Raw genomic sequence first — 16,232 nt, 5'->3', positions numbered from 1 at the left:
TAAAAGGATCTGTAAAGTAGAGTAATCTGAGAACCACTATCTAGCAAAGCTTTAGTATAGATACCTTCAATCTGTACAGGAACGACAGAACTTGGACCAACTAAACCTGTAGGTAGCATGTCTTTCATGTCTTCATACTTGTGGCACTTGGTGGAACGTATCTTCACCGGGACGTCAGGCCGCTCCTTTACTGGGTCCCTCTGTAGTTTCCCATAGACCGCTTTTGTTTGATTAGGCGTGTGTTGACTTTCCTCAAGTTCTCTTCACCTTCACGGTTTCTCTTGAAATGGCCATCTTCTCCACATCTATAACAAAACACTCCGGGGTTGCTGTCGGCTTGTGTCTGTTCTTGTGATGGATTTATTCTCTTCTTTTTGCTTTTAAATGCCACATCTGACCTTTGTATGTCAGATTGAGCTGCTGTGACGTTAGCAGACATGAGACGTGTCATTTCAGTTTTTAAACCATTCAGCTCTTTTCTCAGCACTTCTATCTCAGAATTAGCTTCTTTGCAAACTGTGGCAACAGGAGCAACAGCTGATGACTTCACAACGCTCTTCGTTGTGTTCCTGTCTTGAATCATGTCCTCCTCCTCCCTTACTTCTTGCAGTAGTTCAGTAAAGGTTGGTGGTTCACGCAGTTCATAGGTCATGCGAATACGAAGCGCAACCATGTCATGTGAGGATACACCTCTCACTATTTGACCAATGCGTGTGCGATTCATTTCTGACAGCTCAATGCCTCCTTTTCGATAAACAGCATGCAGCAATTTGTCATATATAAATACATGGTGGCCGTTTAATTTCATTCATACAGTATGAGGAAAGGGGAAGGAGGAGAAAGAGGATGAGGGTGAGGTCTTTTTTTATTAAACAACAACAATCATCTCTTGGCTGACCTCTGGCTCTCTGCAAGCACGTCTCAAACCATACCAGATTCCTCTTTCATACACACACACAAACACACACACACACAAATGAACGCAGGCAACCTCAACCTTCCCCAGAGCAAAAGAAAACATGTGAGAAAGCAAACGATGAGATAGAGGGGGGTTGATGTCAGAGAAACAGAGACTCCAGCCTTTTTCCTGAGTGATGCAGCCTGTCAACCCCCCCTCCCCCCCCCCTCCCCCCCGCCCCGCTGCACCACATGGTATGGTCCAGACCGATGTCACAAGCATTTAAATGAGGCAGGAAGAGTAGCAGAGACTGCTAGACAGCTGGGCCAAACCAGGCAGAAACAGGGGTGGGGGGGCAGACAGATACACAGACACCGGGACAGAAAGAGAGACAGAGGGAGAGTGGATTGTGTGTGTGTGTGTGTGTGTGTGTGTGTGTGTGTGTGTGTGTGTGTGTGTGTGTGTGTGTGTGTGTGTGTGTGTGTGTGTGTGTGTTATTGTTTTGTCTGAGTGTGTATCTCGCTCACTCTCTCTCCTTCCCACCATCCCTGTCTCTCTCTCTTCGTGTGAGCCTATCTGGAAAGAAAAACTGTGTTTGACATGTTCAGTCAGGGCACAGTTTTGTGTCTCATCAGTACACGCAGCTACAGGATACAACAGGCAGAGAGGAGAGAGGCACGCATCACTACCCTGATACCAGACAAACAAAACAATGCTAGCTAGATAGCGATCTCTCTCCTCTAAACACCTTGCCTGGTCTCAGGTCTGTTTGTGCTCTATAGCCAGCTCCTATGGATGTGTTAAGACACCACAAACAGATCTTGGACCAGTCTAGCTAATGCTTCGATACCCTGATCCCAGACAAACAAAACAACGCTAGGTATCTGTTTCTCTCCTCCCCTCTTAAACACTTTCTCCTGCTGGTTAACTATCTCTAGCTAGCTCTCTCCTCTTTAGCTATCTCTCCTCTCTCCCTCACCCTCTCTCTCTCTCTCATCTCTCCCTCACCCTCTGCTTCCCTGTCGCCAGACAGTGACTTGTGTAATATTCCGGTAGTAATGTGTGTGTGAGTGTGCCCATTGACCCCCCCCCCCCCCCCCCCCCATTGTGGTAGTCTTAGCTGCACAAGTCTATGGTATCAGTAATCTCTTTGCTATCATTACTGCTGATGGTTAATGGAAACATACTCGTTGATGAATACCCACAACCCATGGTGTTGCCTGTTCCACACTCTAACCCACTGAGACACTGGAGCCACAGCTGTACAGTTGTGGACTTGACACAACAATCGGAATGTTGTTGGGGGACATCTAAAACTCGAAACAGGAAACCAGTAGCGTGGACGAGTTCAGAGATCAACCCTCTCTTTGAGGAGGTTGATCACACAGTGTTGGAATTCAATATTTTTAACATTGAGATATTAAAGACATTATAGATCAAACGCATAGTATATTAAAGGAGTGAGATCTGTAGAAAGACAGAGTGGCTTTGGAATGTGTTGGGTGGACGGGAGGAGAGGACCGTGTTGATACAGGAAAGACAGATGGACATCTGTAGATTAGGTGAAGGAGGGGTTGAGGTCAGGAGGTGAAGTCAGATCCCCTTAAGGGAGTAATAAGGGTTTAATATCCTGTTACCCTTTTCCTGTTAAACCATAAGATGTAAGGATTGGAGAGGAGGAGGAGTGTCTTAAGCGGGATATATATATCTGTGATGTGAGAAATGTTTGGCTGTCTGAATTACAGCTGTAGAGAACCTTTGGGAAGAATTTAACTTGGTTAAAGCTTCTCTAGTGTCCGTGAGTTACTTACTCTGAAAAATAAGAACCTATCAACAGGAAGCGACGACCTTTCACTTTTGACCTTTACTCTCCTTAGTATCAGATGGTTTTCATTTAATCGTCATCCCTCCCTGAGGACTTTTGACGACAACAACACAAGCTCCAGGTGAGATAAAACAGAGCGGTCAGGTTAGTTATCAGGCTTTTGAAATGTGAGCTTTTGGCTTGAACCAGAGAACATCCCTGGTTCGAGGAGAAAGCCCAATGAAGGTTAGGGTTAGGACCGACTATGTTCTGTGTATTGCTATTATGCATTGGATGGGAAGTCAATTAGCAAAGGAATACCATTACACCTCCTTGTCAAGCCACACCTACAATTGAATCCAAAAAGATGATGGAGAAGTGACCATGTGTTATATATAATATAGAAATGTTCTGTACTATTTTTCCCGTAGTCTCTCATGACAGACTGTGGAACTTTAATCTACCAAATGGACTTGTTGGCCAGAGCACATGCAAGATATGTTTCTGGGCACCAATGTTATGTATTAACTGTATTACCTGAATACCTAGAGACATGATTGACTAATTGTCCTAGTCGATGATTTTGCAGGGGCATCTTGTGTTTCCGGGTCAAATCTAAGTCATTGGTAAATCTGAGATTAGGTTACCTGAGGTTCCATACAGTACAAGCAGAATCTATGATCCGTACAGATTATTGTCATGATGCCACACGTATCTCGTCGAACTGTGTCCCTGTAGAGCCATAATGGAAGCTACCCTGTAGAGCCAAGTACAAAATGTAGCACCGTGTGAAACGTGCCTGCTGGGGACTAGTTTCTCCTTGGTGTGTATTGTGTGGATGGGGAGTTACGTAACCATTAGATGATCTAAATATAGCAGACATTAGGGGATCAGATACATACAGGCCCATAAGGCTTAGTGCTGCTATTATTGCCACTAGAAGCATACTGCCCTCCACACACACACATACAGGTAACTGTCAAAATAAAGGAAACACCAGTATAAAGTATCTTAATAGGGCATTGTGGGTCATCACGAGCCAGAACAGCTTCAACGCACCTTGCCATAGATTCTACAAGTGTCTGGAACTCTATTGGAGGGATACGACACCATTCTTCCATGAGTAATTCCGCTCCAGAATCTCTCATAAGCATTGAGATCTGATGACTGAGTGATATACACACCCTTTAAACCCCCTATGTTCCTCTGAGACCTCTCTTTCAAAGTCACTGATATCTCTTCTTCTAGCCATGGTAGCCTAAATAAAGGGCAGCTGGGCATTTTATACATGACCCCTAAGCATAGACATTAAGCTAAATCTCTTGAGTCCCACGTTATCTGTCGTTCTCCCCCTGAACAAGGCTGTTAACCCACTGTTCCCCGGTAGGCCGTCATTGTAAATAAGAATTTGTTCTTAACTGACTTGCCTCGTTAAATAAAGGATAAATATTTTTTTTTAAATGTTTGTGGTTGAGACTGATGTTTTTTTTTGGGGGGGGGGCTATTTCTTCTGCATCCATAGATACCATCCACTAGTCTGTGTGATTAACAGGGTGTCACGACTTCCGCCGAAGTCGGCCCCTCTCCTTGTTCGGGCGGCGTTCAGCGGTCGACGTCACCGGCTTACTAGACACCACCGATCTATGTTTCCCTGTTCGTTTTGTTTTGTCTTAATTATACACACCTGTTTATGATTCTCTGATTAGGTTCATTATTTAACCCTCTGGTTTCCCTGTTTGTCTTGTCTGTGATTGTTTCCTGTTTGTCTTGTCTGTGATTGTTTCCTGTTTTGTGGTTGTTGGAGGTGTTTTTCCCAACCCTGTATTTTGCTGTGGGAGAAGTTTTATTGTGTTTTTTTGAGTAAACACGTTTGTTTGCACTCATCCCTGTGTCCTGCGCCTGACTCCGATACTTCTCCAAACGAAAGCGTTACAGAATCACGGACAAGACAAACAGGGAAGCTAGAGGGTTAAATAATGAACCTAATCAGGGAATCATAAACAGGTGTGTATAATTAAGACAAAACAAAACGAACAGGGAAACATAGATCGGTGGTGTCTAGTAAGCCGGTGGCGTCGACCGCCGAACGCCGCCCGAACAAGGAGAGGGGCCGACTTCGGCGAAAGTCGTGACACAGGGGCTGAGCTAGAGCTGTGTTTCTGAGACAAGGGGCGGATCCCAAAAAGAAAATGGAAAAAAATCTCCCCAAAACGTCTAAAGTTTGAACGGTTTGAGCTACAAAACTATTATGACCCATCTATGAAGATCTGAGACTCACGAACACCCACATGTAACCTTTCTTGCTCTATGACGCTCACAAGCTACACAACAGTCGTTAGAAGGTAAAGGGTTCTTCTACGTAGAATATCATAGTAAATCCCAGGACATAGTGTCTATAATACTGTAAGGGGTTCTTCTACATAGATCATAGTAAATCCCAGGACATAGTGTCTATAATACTGTAAGGGGTTCTTCTACATAGATCATAGTAAATCCCAGGACATAGTGTGTATAATACTGTAAGGGGTTCTTCTACATAGACCATAGTAAATCCCAGGACATAGTGTCTATAATACTGTAAGGAGTTATTCTACATAGATCATAGTAAATCCCAGGACATAGTGTCTATAATACTGTAAGGGGTTCTTCTACATAGACCATAGTAAATCCCAGGACATAGTGTCTATAATACTGTAAGGGTTCTTCTACATAGATCATAGTAAATCCCAGGACATAGTGTCTATAATACTGTAAGGGTTCTTCTACATAGATCATAGTAAATCCCAGGTCATAGTGTCTATAATACTGTAAGGGTTTCTTCTACATAGATCATAGTAAATCCCAGGACATAGTGTGTATAATACTGTAAGGGGTTCTTCTACATAGATCATAGTAAATCCCAGGACATAGTGTCTATAATACTGTAACAAACTCACATAGTTTCTGTCACAAACTCCACACAGTGTTCTCTGACTAGCTGGATATTAATTTCCCACTGAGCAAACCATTTCTATACTTAATGCATTCATATGAATCATTTTTTTAATCAGTTTATCTTATTTTCTTATTAACATTTGTCAACAAAACTCACAAATTAAACTGTTTATGTCAAATAGTTTTGTGTCCTACTTGTAACCCTGGTTGTCCTGAACAGAACATGGTTAAACACTTCATTGTAACCCTGGTTGTCCTGAACAGAACATGGTTAAACACTTCATTGTAACCCTGGTTGTCCTGAACAGAACATGGTTAAACACTTCATTGTAACCTGGTTGTCCTGAACAGAACATGGTAAAACACTTCATTGTAACCTGGTTGTCCTGAACAGAACATGGTTAAACACTTCATTGTAATCCTGGTTGTCCTGAACAGAACATGGTTAAACACTTCATTGTGAGGCTATATATGAGGGCAGAGCAAATAGATGAATGAAAGTACTGGTTCCATTGGACTCCAATAGCATGTGTGTCAGGCTGTATATAGTGCTGGACAACGATCCCTCTGACATTCTACCACTTTAGGTGTCTGAGGCCGGAATTAAATATTAAACAGGAACATTCATATTTTAGATCCTGGTCCGCTGTTTGAGGGAGAAGATTACTATTGTCGCACCAGCAGACACTGATGCTGATTGCTAAGTGCACTCTGGGGGACAGGAAGGTGGAGCACATACCATATCCATCTGTCTGGCTGTCTGGCTGTCTGGATGTCTGGTTGTCTGTCGGGCTGTCTGGCTGGCTGGCTGTCGGGCTGTCTGTCTGGCTGTCTGTCTGGCTGTATGTCTGTCGGGCTGGCTGTCTGGCTGTCTGTCGGGCTGGCTGGCTGGATGTCTGGCTGGCTGGCTGGATGGCTGGCTGGCTGGCTGGCTGGCTGGCTGGCTGGCTGGCTGGCTGGCTGAGTGTCTGTTGGGCTGTCTGGCTGTCTGGATGTCTGAACTGTTTTCAACAATGTTGTGTTCACATATTCCTACATCAGATGTCTTTCCATCCTAGCTTGTACTGTTCAATGAGCCCCTTGACCCTTGGCCCAGGTCTTGTAACTGTAGTTAGAATGTTATTGTTTTTCTTGCAACTGCATTTGCTTAATCAACATGGAAACATTGAATCCTGTGCTGGCAACAAGGCCAGTGTATTGTTGATGGGTTTTAGGCTCCACCTGAATGGTCCATTGTGTCTGGAGGCAGAAACAGCGGCTGAGTTCAGACCTCCAGCACTGGGCTGGGTTACTGTTTTGGCTCTGCTCTGTATATTGTCCTGACCGTCATCAGGCTGAGAATAACAAGCGTATGTGGCTTCTGTGCCTTCCGGTTTATGAACTGTGGAGTAGGTAGGCTAAGCTTCGTAAAAAGGGGAAAGAAACCTCATCTTGGAAACATCTGATTTGGCACGGTGCAGATCGGCATTACAATCTCTCTCGCTCTATCTCCTTCCTCTCTCTCTCTCTCTCTCTTTATCTCTCTTTATCACTCTCTATCTCTCTCTCTTTATCACTCTCTATCTCTCTCTTTATCACTCTCTAACTCTCTCTCCTTCCTCTCTCTCTCATTCCTTCCTTCCTTCCTTCCTTCCTTCCTTCCTTCCTTCCTTCCTTCCTTCCTTCCTTCTCTCTCTCCTTCCTCTCTCTCTCACTCACTCTCTCTCCCTCCCTCTCCCACTTTCTCCCTCCTCTCTCTCTCTCTAGTTGACCGCCGTGGTGCCCGCCACCTCCTGACTTCCCAGCATTCTTTGCCAGGGATCCCCGTGGTGCTGAAACAGACAATTGACCTACGCACCTCCATGGACGGCAAGTACAATGAGATCGCTGAGGTAAGTGAGATCGAAAGAATGGAATTTGTGATCGTTTAACAATACAATTCCAGCCACACAGGTGGATAAATTGAATTGAAAATCGTTAATAACAAAAACGTTTTACAACTTATTTCCAAGCAAGCTCTAAACAAGCTACTCTCTCTGTGTCTCCATGTAGGAGCTGTTCTCTCGCAGCTTAGCAGAGTGTGATATGCTCAGCACCCCTTATGAGTTCCCTGAAGACAGTCCCATAGAACAGCTGGAGGAGAGACGACAACGACTAGAGAGACAGATCAGCCAGGATGTCAAGTAAGGGAGGGAGGGAGGGAGGGAGGGAGGGAGGGAGGGGAAGGGCAGAGGAGGGAGACAGAGAGGAAGGGCAGGGAGAGGGAGAGAAGAGAGAGAGAAAAGAGAGAGAATTAGTAGTCAGCAACAAGTCCTCATGAATCCCAATAGAATCATGTTGAAGTCTCTAAAAAAGCTTTTTGTTATGTCTTCTACAGGTTTGAGCCAAATATCCTTCTGCGAGCCAAACAGGAGTTAATGAAGACTGACAGCGCTACTAACCTAGAGTGAGTACAATAAGGAGACTCACATTAGCTCTGCTAGCTACTGACCTAGAGGTAGAAATACAGTAAGGAGACTCACATTAGCTCTGCTAGCTACTGACCTAGAGGTAGAAATACAGTAAGGAGACTCACATTAGCTCCACTAGCTACTGACCTAGAGGTAGAAATACAGTAAGGAGACTCACATTAGCTCCTCTAGCTACTGACCTAGAGGTAGAAATACAGTAAGGAGACTCACATTAGCTCTGCTAGCTACTGACCTAGAATGAGTACAGTAAGGAGACTCACATTAGCTCTGCTAGCTACTGACCTAGAGGTAGAAATACAGTAAGGAGACTCACATTAGCTCTGCTAGCTACTGACCTAGAGGTAGAAATACAGTAAGGAGACTCACATTAGCTCCGCTAGCTAATGCATTGGCTTTAGCTCAGCAGGCTAACACAGTCTTGTGGCATGCAGAGTACCCTGGTCGGTCACATATAGTTTATCTCTCATATAGTTTAGCAGTCTAGGCTTTAGTTCAGCTGGCTAACACAGTCTTGTCTATGAACCGTTTCTCTTCCCCTATCAGCCTCATATTCAACTCTGGTCCTCGAAGACAGTCCACAGTTTTTTTTCTTCTTCATTCTAGCCCTCTAATCAGGGAATGATTTAGACCTGGGACACCAGGTGGGCGCAATTAATTATCAGGTAGAATAGAAATGCAGCGGGCTCCAGACCTCGTGGGGTAACATATAACACCTGGCCTATCGTCTTGTGTTAGATACCTGAAGGAGCAGAGCCAGGCATTCATGGACCTGTACCCCAAGGAGAAAGAACGGGAAGGAGAGAAGGAGTATCAGCGGGTCTCCATCTCTGGAGAGGAGAAATGTGGGGTAGGTCACAGAAATATCCCCCAAAAAACCCTCCATACCATATCCTGCTGTAGGGCCTTTGAGCAAGGCACTTAGCTAACCTCTACAAACTGTTCCAGGGGCAGGTCATGGGTGTGGATTGAAAAGGAAAAAGATAATTGAGAAATTACAATGTAAAGTATTATTTTTCTTCTAAGGTCCAAAGGCTAACCTGTGCCCTCTCTCCCGCCCCCTCGCTCCAGGTACCCTTCACAGACCTGCTGGATGCTGCTAAGTGTGTAGTGAAGGCCTTGTTCATCAGGGAGAAGTACATCGGCCTGTCCATGCAGAGCTTCTGTCGGACCACAGCCAGCTACCTGGAGGAGCTCAGTGACAGACCTCTAGATATGGGCATATACGAGGAGATCCCGGAGACCTCTGTTACTGCAGGTAGAGAAGACAGACAGACAGACAGACAGACAGACAGACAGACAGACAGACAGACAGACAGACAGACACAGGCCGACATACAGGCAGACAGGCACGCAGGCACGCAAACAACACCTAGCACAGACTGTGTGTAAACTGGGAGAATTTTCATCATTGAAATTCAACATTTGAAACCACACGCTGTCAAAGGTTAATCTGCTGTTAGCACAACTTCAAATGGCTCTCAGCCAATCATTATGCCTCTTCAGGACTAGCAGTTTCATAATCATCAATAGAAGTCATTTTCACACTCCATCTGCTCTACCACCTAGCAGCACAGACTGTCACGCAGTGTACAGACCAGTGGGAGAATTATCATCATTGAAATGGAGTGTGTTCATTGGGATGGAGCTGGCAACATGCTTGGCCCATTCCAACCCATCTGCAGGGATTAGGAGCACAGCAAGAAGAAGAAGAAGTTCTGTGTCTGACGGACTAGCTTTCCTGGCTCCCCAGTGGTTGAACCTGCCTCCCAATTGGGGGAGTCTATGCCCACCCATGTCTGTACCCCTGCCCAGTCATGTGAAATCCATAGATTAGGTCTTAATAAATGGATTTAAACTGATTTCCTTATATGAACTGTAACTCAGTAAAATCTTTGAAATTGTTGCATGTTGCGTTTTACAGTTGAAGTTGGAAGTTTACATACACTTAGGTTGGAGTCATTAAAACTCGTTTTTCAAACACTCCACACATTTCTTGTTAACCAACTATAGTTTTAGCAAGTCGGTTAGGACATCTACTTTGTGCATAACACAAGTAATTTTTCCATCAATTGTTTCCAGACAGATTATTTCACTTATAATTCACTGTATCACAATTCCAGTGGGTCAGAAGTTTACATAAACTAATTTGACTGTGCCTTTAAACAGCTTGGAAAATTCCAGAAAATTATGTCATGGCTTTAGAAGCTTCTGACAGACTAATTGACATAGTTTGTGTAGCGGGGTGCGTACTGGCGGCAGAGAAGTCAGGCGCAGGAGAGCGAAAACTGTTTTACAAAGGTGTCGTTTAATAAACATAAAAACTACCGTAAACAAAACAATAAATGAATGGGTCAAACAAAACCCGGTATCCACCAGCATAACATACACAAGCACTACAAGAAACAATTCCGGACAAGGACATAGGGGGAACAGAGGGTTAAATACACAACATGTAATTGATGGAATTGAAACCAGGTGTGGCAGCATCATGTTGTGGGGGTGCTTTGCTGCAGGAGGGACTGGTGCACTTCACAAAATAGATTGCATCATGAGGGAGGAAAATTATGTGGATATATTGAAGCAACATCTCAAGACATCAGTCAGGAAGTTAAAGCTTGGTCACAAATGGGTCTTCCAAATGGACAATGACCCCAAGCAAGTTGTGGCAAAATGGCTTAAGGACAACAAAGTCAAGGTATTGGAGTGGCCATCACAAAGCCCTGACCTCAATCCTATAGAAAATGTGTGGGCAGAACTGAAAAAACATGTGTGAGCAAGGAGGCCTACAAACCTGACTCAGTTACACCAGCTCTGTCAAGAGGAATGGGCCTAAATTCACCCAACTTATTGTGGGAAGATTGTGGAAGGCTACCCGAAACATTTGACCCAAGTTAATCAATTTAAAGGCAATGCTACTGTCACGTCCTGACCATGGTAAGCTGTTATTTTCTATGGTAGAGTAGGTCAGGGCATGACAGGGGGGTTTATTGTATGTGTTCTATTTCTATGTTCTTAGGTTCTAGTTTTTGTATTTCTATGTTGGTTTGTTTGGGATGATCTCCAATTAGAGGCAGCTGGTCCTTGTTGTCTCTAATTGGAGATCATACTTAAGTAGGGGTTTTTCTTCCTGGGTTTTGTGGGTAATTATTTTTGAGTAGTGTTTGTTTTTCCTCTGCGTCACAGTTTGTTGTTTTGTCTATTCAGTTATTTGATGTATAGCATAGTTTCACAGAGTAAATACAATGTGGAACTACACACACGCTGTACCTTGGTCCTCTCCTTTTGACAGTCGTGACAGCTACCGAATACTAATTGAGTGTATGTAAACTTCTCACCCACTGGGAATATGATGTAAGATATAAAAGCTGAAATAAATCCTTCTCTCTACTATTATTCTGACATTTCACATTCTTAAAATAAAGTGGTGATCCTAACTGACCTAAAACAGGGAATTTTTACTAGGATTAAATGTCAGGAATTGTGAAAAACTGAGTTTAAATGTATTTGGTTAAGGTTAGGTGTATGTAAACTTCCGACTTGTTTTTGTTCAGTATATTCTTTCTAAGCTAAGCTATTCTATTTGATTCTATTCTATTTAATTCTATTCTATTTGATTCTATTCTATTGTACTCTATTCTATTTTATTTAATGATATACTATTTGATTCTATTCTATTGTACTCTATTCTATTCTATTTAATTCTATTCTATTTGATTCTATTCTATAGTACTCTATTCTATTTTATTTAATGATATACTATTTGATTCTATTCTATAGTACTCTATTCTATTCTATTTGATTCTATTCTATAGTACTCTATTCTATTCTATTTGATTCTATTCTATTGTACTCTATTCTATTCTATTTGATTCTATTCTATTGTACTCTATTCTATTTTATTTAATTCTATTCTATTTGATTCTATTCTATAGTACTCTATTCTATTTTATTTAATTCTATTCTATTTGATTCTATTCTATAGTACTCTATTCTATTTTATTTAATTCTATTCTATTTGATTCTATTCTATAGTACTCTATTCTATTTTATTCTATTTTATTTAATTCTATTCTATTTGATTCTATTCTATAGTACTCTATTCTATTCTAGATTTAGACCAGACGGTCCATCCTCCCGTCTCCACCACGCACCCCTACGAGAACCAGGACCCTGCCTGTATGCCTCCTGATATAGGCTATGGCTGCAAGGTGGTAAACGGTGTCGTCCATATCTACACTAATAAGGACACAATGGAGAAGTGAGACATTGGTTTCTTCCATTAAATCTTTCTTCCACTTGAATTACTTTGGTTTAAAGAATTACATTCTGCTCTGTGATACGTTATAAGACTTGTCATCAGCATGTAACAAGGCCGATTCCGATTTTTAATTTGAAATTCTAATTCGATTATTGAATTTACATATGAAGTGGAGAATTTACATTGAATTAAATGTTTATTTTAAAAAAATCTTCAAGTTATGGAATAGGAATTTAATTTGAATTACACTGTTTGGACTTTTTGAATTGGAATTTAATTGAAATTGTAAACACATTTTAATCTTTGGAATTTAATTTAATTGGAATATACGGTATTTCCCAGTTAATGGATTTAATGCACATAGCATACAAAATTGACGGTAGGATTTGTTTTTAATAATTTCAACCTGTAGTCCTTTATTTCCAGTATAGCTAGCCTATCTGAACAGTGACATGATCAGCCTGAAAGCCTGCAGGGGAACTGAATTCAAAATGGAATTTGTCAAATTGTTGGAAATAATATTGATTTGGGAGTTGAATTCTTGGCATGTACAGTATAATGTCCCTTTTAAAAACATGCACTGTGATGTCAGGAGCACAGAGTTGGAGCTTCCATATCCAGACCAACAGGACTACATCAATGACATGAACGTTATGATGGCTCTCATCATCAACGGACCTGTGTGAGTACAGTACACAGACAGACCGTGTCTTTTATTGATTTACTTTTGTACTGTGTTTTGTTGTACAGTTTTATTCTTTGTTTTTTTTTTGTCTTTAATGTGTCATTGTAAAGTATTGTTAATGTATTGTTTCACTGTAAAGTGTTGGTAATGTATTGTTTCACTGTAAAGTATTGGTAATGTATTGTTTCATTGTAAAGTATTGGTAATGTATTGTTTCACTATAAAGTATTGTTTCACTGTAAAGTATTCATCATGTATTGTTTCACTGTAAAGTATTGGTCATGTATTGTTTCACTGTAAAGTATTCGTCATGTATTGTTTCACTGTAAAGTGTATAGAGATTTTTTTATGGACCTATAGGCATAACGTTTGATTTTATTTGACACAATGTCTGTGCTTATTCACTACCACAGGAAGTCGTTCTGTTACCGTCGGTTACAGTACCTGAGTTCTAAGTTCCAGATGCACATCTTGCTGAATGAGATGAAGGAGCTGGCAGCTCAGAAGAAAGTCCCTCATAGAGACTTCTACAACATACGCAAGGTAAGTCCCACGTAACCCTAAGTCTAACCCTAAACTTAACCCTAAACCTGTCACACCAAGAAGTCTGCAACATAGGTCTCTCAAAGAGACTTCTCCAATGTATGCAAGGTCCCTCCCTCTTAACCCTAAACCTAACCCTAACCCTGAAACACTGAAATGTCTGCAACATATGCAAGGTGAGCATATCACTAATCACTGACCATGTCTAATGTGGTTCAACCTCATCCCCAGGCTCAATTGCGATCACCGGCTGGAGACCAGATTAATTTAGCCTTATTGCAGAGGTTAGGTTGGTCTCTAAGGTTAGGTCTACCTCTGATGGTACTGAATGCTCCTGGGGAATATTAATCAGAGCAGTAAAGAAGAAACCTTGAATGGAACCACTCTCCTCAGAGCAGGATGGAAGAAACCTTGAATAGAACCACTCTCCTCAGAGCAGGAAGGAAGAAACCTTGAATAGAACCACTCTCCTCAGAGCAGGAAGGAAGAAACCTTGAATGGAACCACTCTCCTCAGAGCAGGAAGGAAGAAACCTTGAATGGAACCAATCTCCTCAGAGCAGGAAGGAAGAAACCTTGAATGGAACCACTCTCCTCAGAGCAGGAAGGAAGAAACCTTGAATAGAACCACTCTCCTCAGAGCAGGGTGCCCATCCTCTGGTTGTATCGGTTGCATCATGATAAAGTGCCCTAATCCATCTTCTATGTCTGTGATTCCTTGTAAACCCAGGTGGATACCCATATCCACGCCGCGTCCTGTATGAACCAGAAACACCTGCTGAGGTTTATCAAGAGGGCCATGAAGAAGTATCCAGGGGAGATAGTGCATGTGGAGAGAGGCAAGGGACAGACGCTCATGGAGGTGTTCCAAACCATGAACCTCACAGCCTTCGACTTGAGTGTGGACACACTGGACATGCACGCTGTAAGTGGTGGTGGGTGAGGGCAACATGGTCTCCGGGTAATTCGTATTATTCTGTACGTAAATCGGTGGCTCTTCATTTAGTATGATACAGTTGAAGTCGGAAGTTTACATACACTTATGTTGGAGTCATTAAAACTCGTTTTTAAACCACTCCACAAATTTCTTGTTAACAAACTATAGTTTGGCCAGTCGGTTAGGACATCTACTTTGTGCATGACGCAAGTCATTTTTCCAACAATTGTTTACAGACAGATTATTTCACTTATAATTCACTGTATCACAATTCCAGTGGGTCAGAAGTTTACATTCACTAAGTTGACTGTGCCTTTAAACAGCTTGGAAAATTCCAGAAAATGATGTCATGGCTTAGAAGCTTCTGATAGGCTAACTGATCAAATTTGAGTTAAATTGGTGGTGTACCTGTGGATCTATTTCAAGGCCTACCTTCAAACTCAGTGCCTCTTTGCTTGACATCATGGGAAAATCAAAAGAAATCTGCCAAGACGTCAGAAAAATAATTGTAGACCTCCACAAGTCTGGTTCATCCTTGGGAGCAATTTCCAAATGCCTGAAGGTACCACGTTCATCTGTACAAACTACAGTACATAAGTATAAACACCATGGGACCACGCAGCCGTCATACCGCTCAAGAAGGAGACAAATCAATCCCAGAACAATAGCAAAGGACTTTGTGAAGATGCTGGAGGAAACAGGTACAAAGGTATCTATATCCACAGTAAAACGAGTCCTATATCGACATAGCCTGAAATGCCACTCAGCAAGGAAGAAGCCACTGCTCCAAAACCGCCATAAAAAAGCCAGACTACGGTTTGCAACTGCACATGGGGACAAAGATCGTACTTTTTGGAGAAATGTCCTCTGGTCTGATGAAACTAAAATAGAACTGTTTGGCCATAATGACCATCGTTATGTTTGGAGGAAAAGGGGAGGCTTGCAAGCCGAAGAACACCATCCCAACCGTGATGCACGGGGGTGGCAGCATCATGTTGTGGGGATGCTTTGCTGCAGGAGGGACTGGTGCACTTCACAAAATAGATGGCTTAACGAGGAAAGAAAATTATGTGGATATATTGAAGCAACATCTCAAGACATCAGTCAGGAAGTTAAAGCTTGGTCACAAATGGGTCTTCCAAATGGACTATGACCCCAAGCATACTTCCAAAGTTGTGGCAAAATGGCTTAAGGACAACAAATTCAAGGTATTGGAGTGGCTATCACAAAGCCCTGACCTCAATCCTATAGAAAATGTGTGGGCAGAACGGGAAAAAAAAACATGTGAGCAAGGAGGCCTACAAACCTGACTCAGTTACACCAGCTCTGTCAGGAGGAATGGGCCAAAATTCACCCAACTTATTGTGGGAAGCTTATGGAAGGCTCCCCAAAACGTTTGACCCAAGTTAAACAATTTAAAGGCAATGCTACCAAATACTAATGAATGTATATAAACTTATGACCCACTGGGAATGTGATGGAAAAAATAAAAGCTGAAATAAATCCTTCTCTCTACTATTATTCTGACATTTCACATTTCACACACAATAAAGTGGTGATCCTAACTGACCTAAGACGGGGAAGTTTTACTAGGATTAAATATCAGGAATTGTGAAAAACTGAACTTATATGTATTTTGCTAAGGTGTATGTAAACTTCCGACTTCAACTGTATATAAGGTTACATTTTGAATGGAATAGCGGTTGTACAGTGTCACACAAATT

General features: G+C 42.2%; 1 protein-coding gene across 4 annotated transcripts in view; it reads left to right on the top strand.

Annotated features, from left to right (window-relative positions):
* LOC115165323 (AMP deaminase 2) overlaps positions 1-16,232 on the top strand; it is an 82,155-nt gene that overhangs the window by 32,219 nt on the left and 33,704 nt on the right. For 2 of the 4 annotated variants that reach the window (XR_003870127.1, XM_029718391.1), the window contains exons 2-10: positions 7,383-7,507; positions 7,668-7,798; positions 7,993-8,061; positions 8,822-8,933; positions 9,155-9,341; positions 12,179-12,344; positions 12,937-13,026; positions 13,443-13,572; positions 14,302-14,496. Coding sequence is in view for 3 of the 4 variants with exons in the window: in XM_029718391.1 (XP_029574251.1) it covers positions 7,383-7,507; positions 7,668-7,798; positions 7,993-8,061; positions 8,822-8,933; positions 9,155-9,341; positions 12,179-12,344; positions 12,937-13,026; positions 13,443-13,572; positions 14,302-14,496 (1,205 nt within the window). In the remaining variant the exon portion in view is untranslated. The remainder of the gene's footprint in view (positions 1-7,382; positions 7,508-7,667; positions 7,799-7,992; positions 8,062-8,821; positions 8,934-9,154; positions 9,342-12,178; positions 12,345-12,936; positions 13,027-13,442; positions 13,573-14,301; positions 14,497-16,232) is intronic. The other 2 variants (XM_029718392.1, XM_029718393.1) reach the window with 2 other exon arrangements.

This window comes from Salmo trutta, chromosome 28 (assembly GCF_901001165.1).
Source record: "Salmo trutta chromosome 28, fSalTru1.1, whole genome shotgun sequence".
In the NCBI taxonomy this organism is placed as follows: domain Eukaryota; kingdom Metazoa; phylum Chordata; class Actinopteri; order Salmoniformes; family Salmonidae; genus Salmo; species Salmo trutta.
The sequence above is the reverse complement of the archived record's forward strand: the minus strand, read 5'-3'. Positions and strand labels throughout refer to the sequence as shown.